This window comes from Camponotus floridanus, unplaced genomic scaffold (assembly GCF_003227725.1).
Source record: "Camponotus floridanus strain SB8 unplaced genomic scaffold, Cflo_v7.5 scaffold434, whole genome shotgun sequence".
NCBI lineage: Eukaryota > Metazoa > Arthropoda > Insecta > Hymenoptera > Formicidae > Camponotus > Camponotus floridanus.
This window is the reverse complement of record NW_020229586.1, coordinates 1-17279: the sequence shown is the minus strand read 5'-3', so window position 1 is coordinate 17279 and position 17279 is coordinate 1. Positions and strand designations below refer to the sequence as shown.

The 17279-nt window shown below is 35.0% G+C and overlaps 2 protein-coding genes across 2 annotated transcripts; one reads left to right on the top strand and one right to left on the bottom strand.

Annotated features, from left to right (window-relative positions):
• Positions 1-7155: 7155 nt before the first annotated feature.
• LOC112639038 (protein ALP1-like) lies at positions 7156-8030 on the top strand. Its single transcript, XM_025411830.1, has 2 exons — positions 7156-7162; positions 7390-8030. Exons 1-2 carry the CDS (start codon positions 7156-7158, stop codon positions 8028-8030), a joined length of 648 nt encoding a protein of 215 aa, XP_025267615.1.
• Positions 8031-8543: 513 nt separating this feature from the next.
• LOC112639040 (uncharacterized protein DDB_G0290803-like) lies at positions 8544-17134 on the bottom strand. Its single transcript, XM_025411831.1, has 3 exons — positions 16933-17134; positions 9320-9418; positions 8544-9220 (listed from the first exon to the last, which is right to left on the bottom strand). The coding sequence occupies exons 1-3, from the start codon at positions 17132-17134 to the stop codon at positions 8544-8546; spliced, it is 978 nt and encodes a 325-aa protein (XP_025267616.1).
• Between the last annotated feature and the right edge of the window lie 145 nt (positions 17135-17279).

The window sequence follows — 17279 nt, the reverse complement described above, 5'->3', positions numbered from 1 at the left end:
TTCTAAGATGCCAAAAATATCAGTTATATCTATATAAGTAATCATTTTCCAATAGATTTCAGTCGTGCGTAATTCACCAATGGTTTCGTAGAATATTCCAGGGTTATCTCTTAACGGCGTTATAGTGTATTCGTTCTCGGTCATCCCGGGTCTGTAATTTGAGCAGGTTTTGTTCGATTTATGTGTGTTATTTTCGTCTTATTTTGCGTAATTAAAATTTGTATATTGTTGTTGTCTAATAACTCTATGATTTCGTATGGTCCAGTATACTCATCGTCAAACTTATGTTTCTTAGTCATTTTTAGTAAATATACAAAGTCGCCGATTTTATAATCTTATATTTTTAATTTCTTATCGTAATAATATTTATATCGATCTTTTGTAAGATTTGAAACGGCTAGTTTTCTTAATTCTGTTAATTTGTCAACGAGTTCGGTTACATAGTCGTTGTATGTTTCTAAAGAATCATTTGATTCTAATTGCGAAAGTAAACGAGCTATTCTACCATATACTAGTTCGAAAGGAGTAAATTTTGTTCCTTCGTGTACGCTAGTATTATATGAAAACATGGCATGCTCGAGCCAATTGTCCCAGTCGCATTTGTTTGTAATATAATGTTTTAAATATTCAGTTAATACGTGATGACTTCTTTCTAAAGAACCATTAGATTGAGGATGGAAAGCCGTTGTACGATATTGTTTTATTTTAAAATATTTTGCAAATCTTTTCATTACATTACTAGTGAAATTTGTTCCTTGGTCTGTTAGAATCGCTTTAGGACTTCCAAATTGACATATGAATCGTTGTGTGAATGCCTTTGCGATTTCTTCAGAATTTGCTTGGATTAGTGGTACTGCTACTGAATATTTGGTTAATTGATCTTGTATTGTCAGTATATATTTGTTACCAAAATTTGTCACAGGTAATGGTCCAAAAATATCCATAGAAACTTTGTCAAATGCATCAAGTGGTGTATCGGTGATAACCATAGGCTGCTTTGTTTTTATTCGAACTAATTTTTTCCTTTGGCAATTACTGCATGTACGAATAAAATTCTCGATTTGTTTTTTCATATTATCCCAATAATATTTATGACGTATGCGTGTCATGGTTTTAGTTATACCTTTATGTCCTCCTATACTTGATTCATGATATTCGCGAATAATTCGTAGTCTATCTTCGTGCTTAGGTATGCATACTTGGCCTTGACATATGGTTATCTGTAGATTAGTTCCCAGAAATGCAAGACGTATCATGTTGCGGATTTTAAACCAGGATATATTTATTTTACTTTTGTTTTCAGATATGTTAGCATGTAGTATATTGAATCGTCTCATTTTTAATTCCTTGAATCCTCGCATTATGATTTCTTCAGATATTTCTTGTTTTAATTCTTCTTTAATAATTATGCCGAAAGTTCTTCTATTAGGTTTAATTGCGGTAATTACATGTCCTAGAGTACCTTTAAAATTTTCAGGTATTTGACAGATTTTTCTACATATCAATTCTTTTCCAATTTCATCTACTGGATTGCCTTTTGTGTCTATAAAATATATTATATGATCCTTCTTCATCCATATATGATGGCGTGTATATAAAATATTAGTGGGAATTTTTCTTTCTTCTTTAATCCTTGGCTTTTGCGAAAATGAATTACCTTTTTTCATTAATTTTTTGATTTGTTTAGTGGTCTTAAGGGATTTAAGTTTTATGTTCGTTTGTTTTCTAGGTCTTGGTTTTCTATTAGTAAGGGGAGTTTTTATTTTTGTTCTTCTCTTAGTCATCTCTATTAATTTGGGATTTATTCCATGGAAGGGTGAAGAAGCAGTTTCGGTGCTACTTCCGATTGAGGTACTTTCAAGTGTTTTCTGTTCACGATATTTTAAAGGACTATAATTTATTTCATAATCCATTTTATCTTCTTGATCTATTTTCATAGCTTCTATTTCTTCTTTTTTTAATGGAATATCCTTTTCAATGATTTGAATTGCATCTACGTTATCAGGGATTTTTTTTGATGTTTGTATATTTTCTAGATTTTGTGGTGTTCTCGCAGAACCATGAGGTGCGTGAATTTGCTTCTATGTTAATATTAGTTTCAGCTTTAAAACTGTCGTCGGATAAATCTATTTCCATCGGCTTTTGTTCTGTATCATGTAATTCCATATGCCGATGACTTTGTTTGCTTTCGAAATCTTCATCTGCTATTTCCTTATGTGGATATTCAACAGGAGATGTTATTTCTATAGGCGATGTTCCAGGTGAGGTCGAGATTAACGTATTCTTCGGTTGATGAATTTGATTTTTTGATGTTTTTATACATTTTCCTTCGATTTTTTCGTTTTACACGTCGCCCTTGACCAGATGAGCTGCTTTCGTGTTTTCTCTTTTGTTTTTTGGAAGTTACTTCGGAATTATCGCTATCAATATCGGTGTCATAATAATAAGATATAGTACTGCTATCACTATCCGACAATGTTTCATGTAACTCGATACGTTCTTCCTTGTTCGAATCGTTGTACGTTGGTAAATCATCAGTCCTTATTTTTTTATGTGGTGCCGGGTTACCAGATCCGTTGCTATCTGTAGTTAACTGTCTTTTAGAAATAGGATGTAACGTTTTTATTTTTTTATAATCTTTTTCTGCTGACGTATCACTAGATGAGGAGAATGCGCGTTTAGCATGTAGTGGATATATATTTTTTATATCCTCGATAGGATTTCGAGATAAAGCATCTGCATTTTTATTTTTCTTTCCAGGTTTATATTTTATTTCATACTCGTATTCCGCGAATTTTAATCGCCATCTCATTAATCGCGATGTAGGATCTGATACCGAGTTTAACCATTCTAAAGGTTTATGATCCATAACAAGTGTAAATTTACGACCGTAAATGTAAGGACGAAAATGTTTGACTGCATACACAAGAGCTAATAATTCTCTTTCAGTAGGTGAATATCTAGTTTCGGCGTTATTTAATACTCGCGATGCGTAGGCTATAGGGAGATCAGATCCCATTTTTCCCTGACTTAGAATTGCTCCAATTGCAAATCCGGACGCATCTGTTGTTATAATAAATGGCTTATTAAAATTTGGATATTGTAATATGGGTTCTGAACACAAAACTTCTCGTAGTTTATCAAAAGCTTTTTGTTGTTCTTTCTTCCATTCAAACGTATTTGACTGTTTGGTTAAATCTGATAACGGTTTGGCTATTTTAGAAAAGTTTTCTATAAATCGTCGATAGTATCCAGCAAGTCCAAGAAATTGTTTAATATTTTTTCTGGTTTTTTGGCGTTGGAAAATTTTTTACAGCCATTATTTTCTTTTTATCTGGTCGTACTCCATTTTCAGTTATTATATGCCCGAGATATGCTATTTCTCTTTTCAAAAATTCACATTTATCTGGTTGTAGAAATAAATTTGCTTCTGATAGACGTTTCATTAATCATTGAAATTTTATTTCATGTTCTTCAAGTGATCGTGCGTATATAACAATGTCGTCTAAATAAACAAATAATTCGATTCCCTGCAATCCCGTTAATACTTGATCCATTAATCTTTGGAACGTGGCAGGAGCATTCTTTAATCCGAATGGCATGCGATTATATTCAAAATGTCCATAAGGCGTCGAAAAAGCTGTTTTATGTTTGTCATCTTTATCCATTAAAATTTGATGGAATCCAGATGCTAAGTCGAATATTGAAAAATATTTTGCACTTCCCAATTGATCGAGTATATCTACAATATTTGGTAATGGATATGCGTCGCCCACCGTTTTTTCATTTAAGGTACGAAAATCTATAACTAAACGCCATTTTTTATTGCCTAACGAATCATCTTTCTTTGGAACAATCCATAAAGGAGAATTATAAGGTGAACTTGATGGTTCTATTACACCTTTTTCTAACATTTCTCCAATCTGTCGTTGTATCTCTTCCTTATGTACTTGAGGATATCGATACTGTTTGACATTAATTGGATGGTCATCGCTAATAAATATACGATGTTTTAACACGTTAGTTGCTCCTAAAGCTTCTCCTGGTAAATGGAATCTTTCCTTATTTTTCGTTACCAAATTAATGACGTTTACTCTTTCTTCTTCGTTTAAATAATCGAGACGTAGTAATTGTAATATTTTATTGACTCGTGATTCTAGATCTCTTGACTCGGATTCATTGATTTCTTCTATTTCTTTGTTATTCTTTGTTTCTTCAAACGGATATAATTTTACTGTAGGAATTGCTAACTTTATATTCTCGTCTGATGAATTTATAACATATAGATATGCAATTCCGTGATGAATGGATACGACGGCGTTACCTAAGTACACCTGCGGCCCTGCATCTAATTTCGGAACATATCCGTTTTTTATTTCAGGATTAGCTACTCGTATGAAGATTTGTTTCCGTGTTCGTGCTGGGATCATGACAGTTTCATCACTATGAAAATAGTATGGAATTCCGTTTACAACTAGACTGGCCCTCGGGTAGTCGATAGTTGCTCGTTGATTTTTGAAGAATTCTGTGCCCAGGATTCCGTTCTGTTGAATCGGAAAGTCGTCTGGAACTACATGTGTCATGTCCGGCGATCCATAGATCCTTAGATCTAGGAGAAATTTTTTCCTTTTTTCACTATCCTCCATCCAATAAGCTACAAGCACAAACTAACATGAAACTAAGAGAGACACGCTTATACGTCACCTATAATAAAATACCAATCTGAGATATATATATATATATATATATATATATATATATCTATATATATATATATATATATGTATATGAATCATCTATACGAGCGAGATAGACTTATGTGTAATACTTAGGAAAGACAAGAACCGATATAAGGAAGTCCTTTTAAATATAAGCTTCTTTTATATAAATATATTGTAAAACATGTCCAAAGATTAGAGAGAATCTATTTATGTAAAAATCATGATAAATGACCAATATTTTAAATAATCAAATAGTTATTGTAATTCTTTGGAAAGGGTCATTTATCGTAATTTATGTAAGACACGACCTTGCAAGCAATGCATTCAGAGAACCAACTAATATGTATTCTTAGAAAAACTTTCTCTTAAGGACCACCCAAGAAGTTCGCAAAAATCCGTTTCATAGCTAAAGAATTTGTTCTTAAAACTCCATCATAAATTACCCCTACTATTCAATTTTAAAAGAGTATAAAAACTCTTCCAACAACGGAACAAGAGCTCTGTTCAACCTCATTCTTGCTCAGTTTTAGATCAGTCAGTCAGTCAGTTCAGATTCACTCTGGACTTAAAACCCACTCAGATTCTTATTCGTACTGTAAACTGCTAGAGCAATTCAAGTCAGAATAAAGTGTTTAAATTTTAAACAAAAGTATATTTCTTTAATCATCATGAATAAAGAAAACACAATTCAAAGCAGTTAATTATCCTGGGATTTTACCCCCTTAACCGCAAGAAAAAGAATCCACAACTAAGACGTTCTGTCGAACTCGGAAAACTGTTGGAAAAGCCTGCCTCACGGAACCAACAGATTGACGTTACCAGAACGTCACAATATATATGGTTTTATGTAAATATTTATATAAACATTTATTACTTAAGGGTAATCGCTCCATAATATCAAAGGTGTCATTGGAGTCACGTTTTGAACAATTTTGATAGCCGTTTGCTAAAAATTATTATATATGTATATAAATTACTATTTAATTATAAATAAAATTGTTTAAAAATTAAGTAAAATCAAAGTATATTTATAAATAAATTTGTTTAAAAATTATAAATAAAATGTGGTAGTATTTACATGAAGAAGTTATATTTTGTATAATATTTTCTGACTGATTTGGATACTTATTGAAATGTATTTCATTATTCATGTTTTCATTAGCACACGAGATAATTATATTTTCTGAAATTATTTGATAAGATGTATGAAAACATAAATTTTAAAATAATTTTTGGTTTAAAATAATTTTTAGTTTACAAAATATTAAAATTTTAAAATGTTAATATTTTAAATCTTATTGCATCAAAATGTTATCTTCATTTTCTAATGATTCTGTTAATGTAAATAAATTGTGTGAATCTAGATGATCTTTGAGTAAATTTTCAGTATTAATAGAAGTTTGATCTGATATTTGTTGGTTGTTTTTCATCTTTAAGCTTAAAGGAACGCTTATATCTTGTATAATTTTTTTCATTGAAGAATCTATAAAAATTGATTTAGAAAAATAAGAAAAACCAAAAAATAATATAAAAAATATATTTATATTATTTTTAAAAGAGTTAAGTAGTGATATAGGGGGGGTTCTAACTCAGGTCGTCACAGGGGGGGTGAGGCGCGCGGGGTATTACGGTGGCACGGGGGAATGACATCACGCAGGACAGAGGGGATTTCGGCAGCGGCGCGTGTTAGATGTTTTATCGCAATATTGGGCGCGTTCAAAACGGCAAAGCGGCTAACTTGCTCGCCGAGCGAATGCTATGCTGCTAACAAATAGCAGCTCGGACGTCGTTGAACGCTATGCTTTGGTATAACCTTGATATCTTATAATTTTTGTTAGAGAACTTTTGTTAAAGTCTTATAAATCTTGCGAAAGAAAAATGTTGGCTAATGTTATTTTAGAAGAATTATTTGAAGACGATATAGATTTTAACGCAGTGGGTGTTGCGGCTAACTATATAGGCCAACCTTTAAATGAATTTATTAACGTTCAACTACGAAATGAAATACCATTAAGAAATCAAAATTATTATGAAAATATAATATTTAATTACACTATGGATGATTTCAAAGCACACTTTAGAATGTCAAGAGAAACTTTTCAGGTAAAAAAGTTTTATTTTATTTTATATTTTATTTTATTTATTTAGTTTATTTTATTTATTTTATAGCCACATGATTTAATAAAAAATTTTTGTAGACACTATTGATTTATTTACAACACTTGAGAAATGTCGAAGATAAAGTTCCATTTCAAAAAAAGCTTCTTTTTTCAATTTGGATCTTGGCGAAACAAGAATCTTTTTTAGCCGCTGGAGATCGGTTTAATTTAGCTAAAAGCACTGGCCATCATATTTTTTTGGAAACAATCTCACAAATTGCAGAATTACGACGTGAATTTATTATATGGCCAAATGATATAGAAAGACAGCGAACATGTCATGTATTGAAAGAAAAATCGGGTAAAAATGCTTTATTTTTTATAAGATTAAAAATTAACTATACTTCTAATAATATTAATAATATATTATAAAAAATGTAAAATAATAATACAAAATAATATACAAATTTGCTTAAAAAAACTTTATTTTAAAATTTTTTATTAATATTTAAACAATTTTACTAAATACATTTATATTGCTTTTTAATACATAATTTTTCTTACTATAGGTATACCTGGCATTATAGGAGCTATCGACGGAACCCACATTGCCATAAAAGCACCACAACATAATTTTGTTGATTATTATAACAGAAACAATTACCATTCAGTGATTTTGCAGGCTGTTTGTAATGACAGAAAAGAATTTATAGATGTTTTTGCTGGTATAGTAGGAAGAGTTCATGATGCTAGAGTGTTTAGACAAAGTCCTTTATTTGCTTTGCTAACTGGAAATGATCCTCCAATACATGAGAATCAACATTTATTAGGAGATAACGCTTATCCATTGCTTCCATTTCTTATGAAGCCATACAGAGATAATGGTCATCTCACACCAGAAAAAACGAGATTTAATACAATACTAAGCTCAGTCAGATGTATTATTGAACAATCTTTTGGACTGCTAAAAGGAAAATGGAGGCGTTTAAAATTTTTAGATATGTCTAGAATCGATTTGATACCTACAGTAATTGTAGCAGCTTGTGTACTGCACAATTTCATTATAAAAAACGAAGGCCTAGAATTAGACGAAGATTATGAACAACAAAATGAAGATGATAATAATGAAATTAATTTGCGCATTTTCGATGAACATAGGGTTGCAATAGGAGATAGAAAAAGAGATTATATAACTTCAATATTACGTTAAAATTAATTACAAGTGCGAATAATTTTTAAATAAATAAAATGCAATAGTAATTAAAAAATAAACTAAAAATCACAGACATTGTAAAATAAAAAAATAAGTACAATGTAACAATCTTTAAAATTCTTAAGATCTAATATTAATATTTTTGGCTTCTACAACAGTCATATGTTAATGTACATTTTTTAAGTTTTTAATAATATATCTGTACTAAAAAAAGAATTATTAAGATTTATAAGAAATAAAAGAAATTAAAAACAAAAGATAATGTAAATTTTTCTAAAAAACAAATTCCTTCAAAACTGATCATAAAAACCATTGTAAGAAGAAACTCTGTTGCACATTTACATTACTTATATAATACTTTCAGATACTTATAATGGTTTTTCAACAAAATATGAAAACTTTTTAAATTAATATTTATATTTGGTTAGATATATATTTGAAACTAAAACTAAAAGGACTAAATATAAAGAACTAGAACTTTTATCACAAATTATTATTGAGTAAAAAATATTATGATTTTCCTTGTTGAATTAATAAGTACTGCTTTAACATCTCCAGTTTTTCTCTTTGTATTGTATTATTATTTTCTACAGTTTCTCTTAACTTTCTTAATTCTTTAATTCGATCTTCTTCGATGTCTATACATTTTTTTCTGTAATTATCTATAGGCTTATTTCTTTTTCCATATATCTTTTTATTTTGTATACTCTTTTTAAAAATATTTGACCTAACACTTGAACTAGTAGAAGTAGATGACATATTGTCGTTTTCTTCAATACTTTCATTCTCGGGAATGTTTTCAGATGTAGTAATTTCTTCAGTTTCGTTCTTATTATTGTTATTATTATTCGAAAGTACAGTTGATGCTATTACGAAATTTGGGTTTACTGTCCTATCATCGAAAAAAATTTCAGACATAATATCAAAATAAGCCCAGGAAATTCTACCAGTTCCTGTTGTTTTCTTCTTATCATTATTATCTTTTATAATTAAATATCTTGTCTTCATATTCCTAAATTTTTTATCTATTACATCTGCATCAACTTTATATCCATATTTTGTCATCTCGTCAGATATTTCTTGCCAAAGTTGCTTTTTCTTGCTTTTAGGATTTCTAAAGCGTTCAGCCCTTTTTTTGTACTCTTCCAGCATTAAAAGGATAGCTTTTTCATTCCAGGAAAAGTTATCTAAAAAATCGTTTGCAATTATTTTTTAGATTATAAAAAATAGTAATAAATAGAATAATAGAAGTTTTAGGTAATAAATAAAAATATGTATATTATTACTTTCATCATTAATTTCAGTAGCGGAAGCACAATGTCTATTCATAGTGTCTTGTGTTTCTCTTAATACATGTTGCACTATTTTCTGATTTTCAATTGATATAATTTTTACATTATGTACATACCGTCATTATTAGAAAGTAATAATACATTATTATCAATAATGTATTGACTTCCATCTTCTAAAATGATAGTTTGTGCATTTGGAATCTTCGACATGTTAATAAAATCTAATAAAATGTTAACAATAATATTAAATTTACAACAGAAGTTAAGAAAAACTGTACATACTTATTTACAAACAAATACACATAACCTACAATGCTAAATCGTTAGCTAAGAAAGCAAAGGTAAATTATGCTACGCAGCTAGGCTAGCCGCTGCGACGAAGCAGCTAGCAATTTGTACTGTTCAATGCATTTGCTCGGCGAGCAAGTTAGCCGCTTTGCCGTCTTGAACGCGCCCATTGCGCGTTATTACATGCTCGATTGATAAACAATATTGCGTACGAACACGTTCGGTTTATAAATAATATAAACAGCAGCATTTCTTCGAATGGCAACGCGTGCGAGGGAGAGGGGGGAGCGATGGTGCGAGTACAACACGATACTTATAACTAGCGCAGGGATGGGAACGCAAGGAGAGACATGCGAAATAATTAGATTTTTTTAAAGTAAAATATATATAAAATTTATTTTAAAATGTGTGTGTGTATATTATACATATTTGTGTGTGTGTGTATGTGTATTTAAAATTAAAATTGAAATAAAATGTAAAATATAAAATATAAAATATAAAATTTAATCCGTTATATTATACAATGCCCATAGCTCATCAAAATTTACATAACAATCGTCATTATGATTTCTACTTAGATCTCCATTCAGATTATTTTGTTCTCCATTCTGATCTCCATTCAGATTTTTCATCTCTCCTGAAACATTCTCCTACAAAAAAAAATCACACAAAAATAATTACTTGAACATTTTAAATTAATTTCGTAATTATATTAGCAAAAATTATCCGTTACCTGTACATTCTCTTCCTGTTGCTTTTTCTTTTGATATGCATACTTTTTGTATATAATTTCAGATGGACATTTGCATTTACGAGATTGACATTGTGTACAATACCGCGTTATATATAATAATTTATGATGATTACCAGCAATGCATTTTCTAAAATCATCATATTCAATATTATGATAAAAATCATTCCAGATTATTAACTCTATGTACGTTTGGTTTATGCCCGTTGGGATACGTATATTTATACACGGCGTGTATGTGCAGTCATTGATACACCTATCTACCCAACTGTAATCGACATTTTTATATATATAAACATGATTCTCATATTCAAATATTTGACCGCAATTATAGCGTCTAATACATTGGTATTGCCACCCATCTTCTGAGTCTATGATTCGAATAATTTTACGTTTACTGCCGAAATAAGAGTAATCATCATCATCATATACATCAATTGAGAAGTGTGTCTTCCGAATTTCACGAAAAATTTTCAGTTGTACATGATCGGGCCATTCGATATACCCATTCTCGTACATATTAACCTCGGCTTGTCTGACGAAACGTTGCTTACGCATATCTCGTATGCCTAATTCTCGATCGCGCACATATTGTGTTATCGACATCTGTTTAGTGTACGATTTTTCCATAGCACTATTGTTGTCATCTCGGAAAAGGGTGATTATGCACCTCCATTCGTCTATACGTGTTTGCAGCTCCATTGTTATAATATGAAAAAAATATTCACTTCTTCACTTTCGATTTCTTCACTTTCGATTTCTCGATTCGCGCACTGCCAAACTCTTTCTGACAAGGCAGCGAGATCTCGGTACGAGATCGTATAATAGAGATGCGACATTATCGCCATATCGCCGTAAACACCTCGTTAAAAAAAGTATGCGCGGTCCCATATGTTTATCGAAAGTATAAGCGATATTGTATTACGTGCCCGGTTGATAAATAATATAAACACCTTAGAATCATCTCGCATGTTTTTTCTCGGAAGGAATGCAATGTACATCAGCACCGATGTTCGGTAGCTTTGCACCCTTGCTTCCACCGCTCGTATATCAGTGCCGATGTTCGGCTGCTTTGCACCCCTGCTTTCGCGGTACACCCCCGATATAAGTAATTCTAGATTTTTTTCCGTTCGACGAATCCTTATCTCTCTCTCATTGAATTATACATCATGCGAATTTATCAACAATATAAACAAATGGTACCTTCCAGAATCGTTCTCCGTAATTTTTTCTCGGAAGAGATGATATTGCGACGCGTATGAGCGCCGATGTTCGGCAGCTTTGCACCTTTGTTTCCTCCTTTATATATAAGAAGGATTGAAGTGCAAATCATCATAGTATGTGATTTGAACGCCCATCGACACGTCGGTTGTAAAAAAGTATAGCGGTGTTCCGTTCGAAAGATTTTTGCGCGATTTCACGTTCAAGATAGAGAACGGTATTGTTTATCGTGTGCAAAAGTCATCCGTAGAAAACTGTGACGTAGTGCTTTAAAAGTGTGAAAAAGACAGGAAAATGGAAAACATCGAGCAGACCGAACGCGATGGAGGGATCTCTCCGAATTGCCACCTTGGGCGAGTATTTCGCGTGGCTGCAGCGTTGCGAGGAATTGATCCAAGAGCTCGAAGAACTTAGTCGTGTCAAGCGTCCGCGGATCTCGATCGGAAATAGACAATCTCTGGTGGCTAAAATCGCGCGACTAGAAGGTGCAAAGACTCGATTGCAGAGACGGTTTATTCCCAGTGGTGGTGATTACAGCGGTGACAATAACGCGGAAAGACTCGTTTGGCGAGAGATCGATACCGCGTTCGACAGCCGTATTCTGACCGGTGCCGTGATTAACGCAAACTATATCGAACCTCAATTTCTCGAGGATGCCGAAGACATCGTGCTCGAGCAAGTGCAAGATGTTTTAAAAAGACACAACAGTGTAAAAGTGAACACTGTGTTTAATGGTGAATTTGTGTCGAGTGATAAACGCGCGAATAAAAGTATAAATACGAGAAACTGTGAACTCTTTCGCACATCGGATTTACGCGAGTGGTTCGAGCGCCGCGTTATCGAGCCCACTTTAGCGTCTCTGGAGGAATTTCAGGAACGCGATAGTGGCTGGGCATTGTCAGGAATACAGAATTTGACTGTTAATGTAAATAAATATAATCCAATGCGCGCGGGATGCCACATTAAATTGTCGCGGGAGATTATGATGAAAAGAGCGGTGGTTAACGTACAGTCTAAAGACAATGCGTGTTTCGCGTGGGCAGTGGTCGCCGCTCTATATCCCGCAGAAAGGAACGCGGAACGAGAATCATCGTACCCGCATTACGCGACAGTACTGAATCTCCGGGACATTGAGTTTCCAGTAACTTTAAATCAAATTAAAAAATTTGAACTCGCAAACAGTATCTCGATCAACGTGTACGGCATCGAAAGCGAGAACATTGTTCCACTATGACTGACAGAGCAGAAGCGAGATAAGCATGTGAATCTGCTATACGTGGAAGACGGCAACAACGTGGGACATTTCGCGTGGATAAAAAATTTATCCCGGCTCGTGAGCTCGCAACTGAGCAAACACAAAAATCACAAATATATCTGCGATCGGTATGTATATATTAATATATATATTAATATATATATATATATATATTAATATATATATTAATATAAAATAATTATAATTTATATAACAAATTTTTCAAAATTAAAAAAAAAAATTTTTTTACAGATGCCTGCATTATTTTAGTTCAGATGACAAGTTGCAGTCGCATACGGTCGACTGCGGGGAGATGAACGACTGCGCTATCCGGTTGCCGAGCGACAAGGACAAGGCTCGAGTTCAACAATTACAACAGGAAAGAGCGGCTTCCATTTGTCGTGTACGCCGATGCCTGGTACCTGGAATGCGTTCTGATCAAAACGGAGGAAGAACAACAACAAAAATTGTACCAGCATCATCGGGTATTTAGTATAGCGTATTATATGCATTGTTCATACGACGAATCTTTATCGGCGTACCATTCGCGTCGTAGCGCCGATTGTATAGCGTGGTTCGTCGAAGATCTTAAAAATTTAGCGATTCGCGTTAAGAATATTTTAACGATCAATGTCCCCATGGTTAAACGTCCGAAGAGTGTAAAAAATTTCACAACGCCACTCAATGCCATATATGCGAAAAGCCGTTCGCGCAAGACGATACACGCGTTCGCGATCATTGTCATCTGACCGGGCGGTACAGAAGTCCCGCGCATTCAAATTGCAATTTAAATTACAAAGAATCTTTTTGTATTCCGATAGTTTTTCATAATTTATCCGGTTACGATTCGCACTTTATTATCGAGGAAATAGCCACAGCATTCGAAGGGAGCGTCGAGTTACTTCCGATAACGAAAGAGAAATATATTTCATTTACGAAAAATGTCGACCTTAAGGAAGGCGATTGGAAAAATAATGTAAAATTACGCTTCATCGATTCGTACAAATTTCTTACATCGAGTCTCGACAAATTGGCATCTTATCTAGACAAAGACAAACTCAAAATTTTAAAATCGGAATTTCAAAATTTATCCGCGGAAAATTTTAGTTTATTAACGCGAAAAGGCGTCTTTCCGTACGAATACATCGACTCGGTAGATAGGTTGCGAGATACGCATTTACCACCGCGCGAATCGTTTTATAGTTCCTTGACCGGTGAAACTATATCCGAGAGCGATTATGCGCATGCCGAGAACATCTGGATGCGATTCTCCATCCGAACGCTGGGCGAATATAGCGACATGTATCTCAAAATCGACGTCTTGTTATTAGCCGATATTTTCAAAAATTTTCGCGATAGCTGCATAAAAAGTTACGGACTCGACCCCGCGTATTACTATACTCTTCCCGGATACACGTGAGACGCCATGTTAAAGCATACAAAGATTACGTTCGAGTTGCTTACAGATATCGACATGGTCATGTTTATAGAACGCGATATACGCGGTGGTCTGAACCAACAGATACGCGCGCGCTAATAACAAGTACATGCGACACTCGTACGATCCATCGAAACCATCGTCGTACTTGATGTATTTTGACGTTAATAATTTATACGGATGGGCAATGTGTCAACCGTTGCCTTACGCCGATTTTCGATGGGTCGACGACGCGTCGAATTTTGACGTATCATCTATAGCGTTAGATTCGCCCACGGGGTATATCCTCGAAGTCGATCTCGAGTACCCGCAACATCTTCACGATACGCACACCGACTTACCGTTTTGTCCGACACGCGACAAGCCGCCCGGCAAGCGGCAAGACAAGCTCCTCGCAACGTTGTACGATAAGAAGCGTTACGTGATACACTACCGTAACCTACAACAGTGTACGCGTCACGGCCTTCGTATAACAAAAATACATAGAATTTTACAGTTTTCTCAATCTCCATGGCTTCGAAATTACATAGAATTAAATACACGTTTCAGGACACTCGCGAAAAACGATTTCGAGAAAAATTTATATAAATTAATAAACAACGCGGTATTTGGCAAAACGATGGAAAATGTGCGTAATCGTGTCGATGTAAAATTATTAATAAAATGGGACGGTCGGTGCGGAAGCGATGATCGCGAAACCGAATTTTCACAGCAGAAGCGTCTTTTCGGAAAATCTGATTGCGGTAGAATTGCGTAAACTCGAGGTGAAATTTTACAAACCGATTTACGTGGGTATGTGCATCCTCGACATATCCAAGACGTGTCTGTACGAATTTCATCACAAGTACATATATCCTCTGTATCACGACAAATGCCGGGTAATGTACACCGATACGGATAGTCTCATATATCACATCGAGTGCGCGGATGTGTACGACAACATGAAGCGCGACATTGTTAGATTCGACACGAGCGATTATGCGGTGGACAATACGTACGATATACCGCTTGTAAATAAAAAGGTACCGGGTCTGATGAAGGACGAAAACGACGGTGCCATGACCGAATTCGTCGGGCTCAGAGCAAAGATGTACGCGTTACGAGTGGACGGAAAGAAAGACACGAAGAAAGTTAAAGGCGTCAAGAGCAACGTTGTCGCGAGAACGATAACCTTCGAAGATTACACGCGGTGTTTAAACGAAGAGATCGAAATGACGCGACAGCAGTCGTGTATAATATCTAAATTGCACCAAGTGTATACCGTCCGCGAGACGAAAATTGCTCTGAGTCCGTACGATGACAAGCGATATATCGTACCTGATTCGACTGACACGTTACCATGGGGACATTATAGGATACCTTTGTAAATACATGTATATATTTTATTTATTACTGTATATATTTTGTACTTCATATAGTTTTATATAATACACATCTTACACATTTATATTTCATATATTTTATGTAGCGCATATCTTACATACTTATATTAAGAATATATAGTATTATTGAAAGAAATATTAATAAACACTGTATAAATTATATCATATTGTCCTTATGTATCCAAGAGTTGTGCGAATTGTCAAATCCCAGCCATTTCACGTATACCTCGTCACCTCTCCTGCGCAGTATTTTCTCCACGAGATACACGTCGGGATAATTCGCGCGATGCAACTCGTGCTCGTAGAACGCTCCAGCGATAGGTTTTTTGCGATAATCCTCGAGTAGATAACTCACGGGATTAGTATGCTGCACTTTTACAATTTTAAACACCTCAGTTGTCCAATTTGGCGTGTAACCCTTCTCGAAAACTGTCTTGTACTTGCTAACGCGTACCGAGTCACCTACTTTGAATTTCGCCGGACCCGCGATATTTACACGGTTGTATACAGTAGCCAAGAGTCTTTCGGCAATCGCAGGGGTAACGTCGACGGGTCGCATACTGATCGTTCGATGCTTGCGCGCGTTGTAATCCGATACGAGTCCCGGCAACGCCTTGACCCACTTGTAAGATCCGTTCAGCGTAAACATCTTCCACATATCGTCTTTTAGCGTGCGATTGAATCGCTCGACGATCGATGCCTTCAATACCGAATACGTAGAATAATGATTTATGCCGTGTTTTCGCATGAGCCGTTGCACGTCGGCGTTATAAAATTCCTTCCCCATGTCAGTCTGTATGTTTTTCGGACACCTCTCGCTATCTCGAATTATCTCGGCGATAACGTCAGCTGTCTCGCTTCCGCCTTTACTCTTGAGCGGTACGGCCCACGCGTGCTTGCTCAACGCATCGATGACTGTGAGTATGTAGTTGTAACCTCTGTTGAAACGAGAGTACGGATACATCTCGACAATGTCGGGTTGCCACAGATCATCGTATCCCCGCACTATTACGTGCCTTCGGGGGAAATTTTTTCTCGCCGGTGCGTGCAGTTCGTTCACCAACTGCCGTTTCTCTAAACTATGTTGTTTCTTCGCTTCCCCGGTTATTCCCGATCGTTGGCCCATCGTTGTTTCGATTCGTCGATCGAATTAGCCGTTCGTAACCGTTCAGTAGCCGTTCGTAGCCATTCAATAGCCGTTCACTGCCGTTCGATTGCCGTTGCTGACCCGTTCGATTGCCGTTTATAGCCGTTCAATAGCCGTTCGATTGCCGTTCAATTGCCGTTCACTACCGTTCTTGGTCCCTTTGTTGGCGCGATTGACCCTGTTGATAGTCGTTTTTAAGCAGTCCATAGCCTCGTTCGCAGTCGTTTCTGACCCGTTCATAGCCTCGTTGTCAATCGTTTTTGACTCGTTCGTAGCCATTCCGGACTTGTATACCGCCTTGCATGTAGCCATTCCTGACGTGTTCATAGCCTTGTTCGCAGCTGTTCTTGAATCGTTCGTAGCCTCGTTCGAGACCGTTTCCTCTTCGATCACTGCCACTCATTATAGCTCGATAACCGTTGGATAATCGTTCGTAGCCGTTCGATAAACCTTTCTAGATGTTTCATAAGTG

What these genes read in the sequence shown, in the direction of transcription:
- LOC112639040 (XM_025411831.1), bottom strand. Translation starts at nt 17,134, where the DNA reads ATGAACACGTCAGGAATGGCTACATGCAAGGCGGTATACAAGTCCGGA. An exon ending in TAGTGAACGGCAATTGAACG is followed by an intron (nt 9,419 to 16,932) that starts GCAATCGAACGG and finishes ATGTAAAAATTA; the next exon opens with TATCAATTGAAAATCAGAAA. An exon ending in TACTGAAATTAATGATGAAA is followed by an intron (nt 9,221 to 9,319) that starts GTAATAATATAC and finishes ACGATTTTTTAG; the next exon opens with ATAACTTTTCCTGGAATGAA.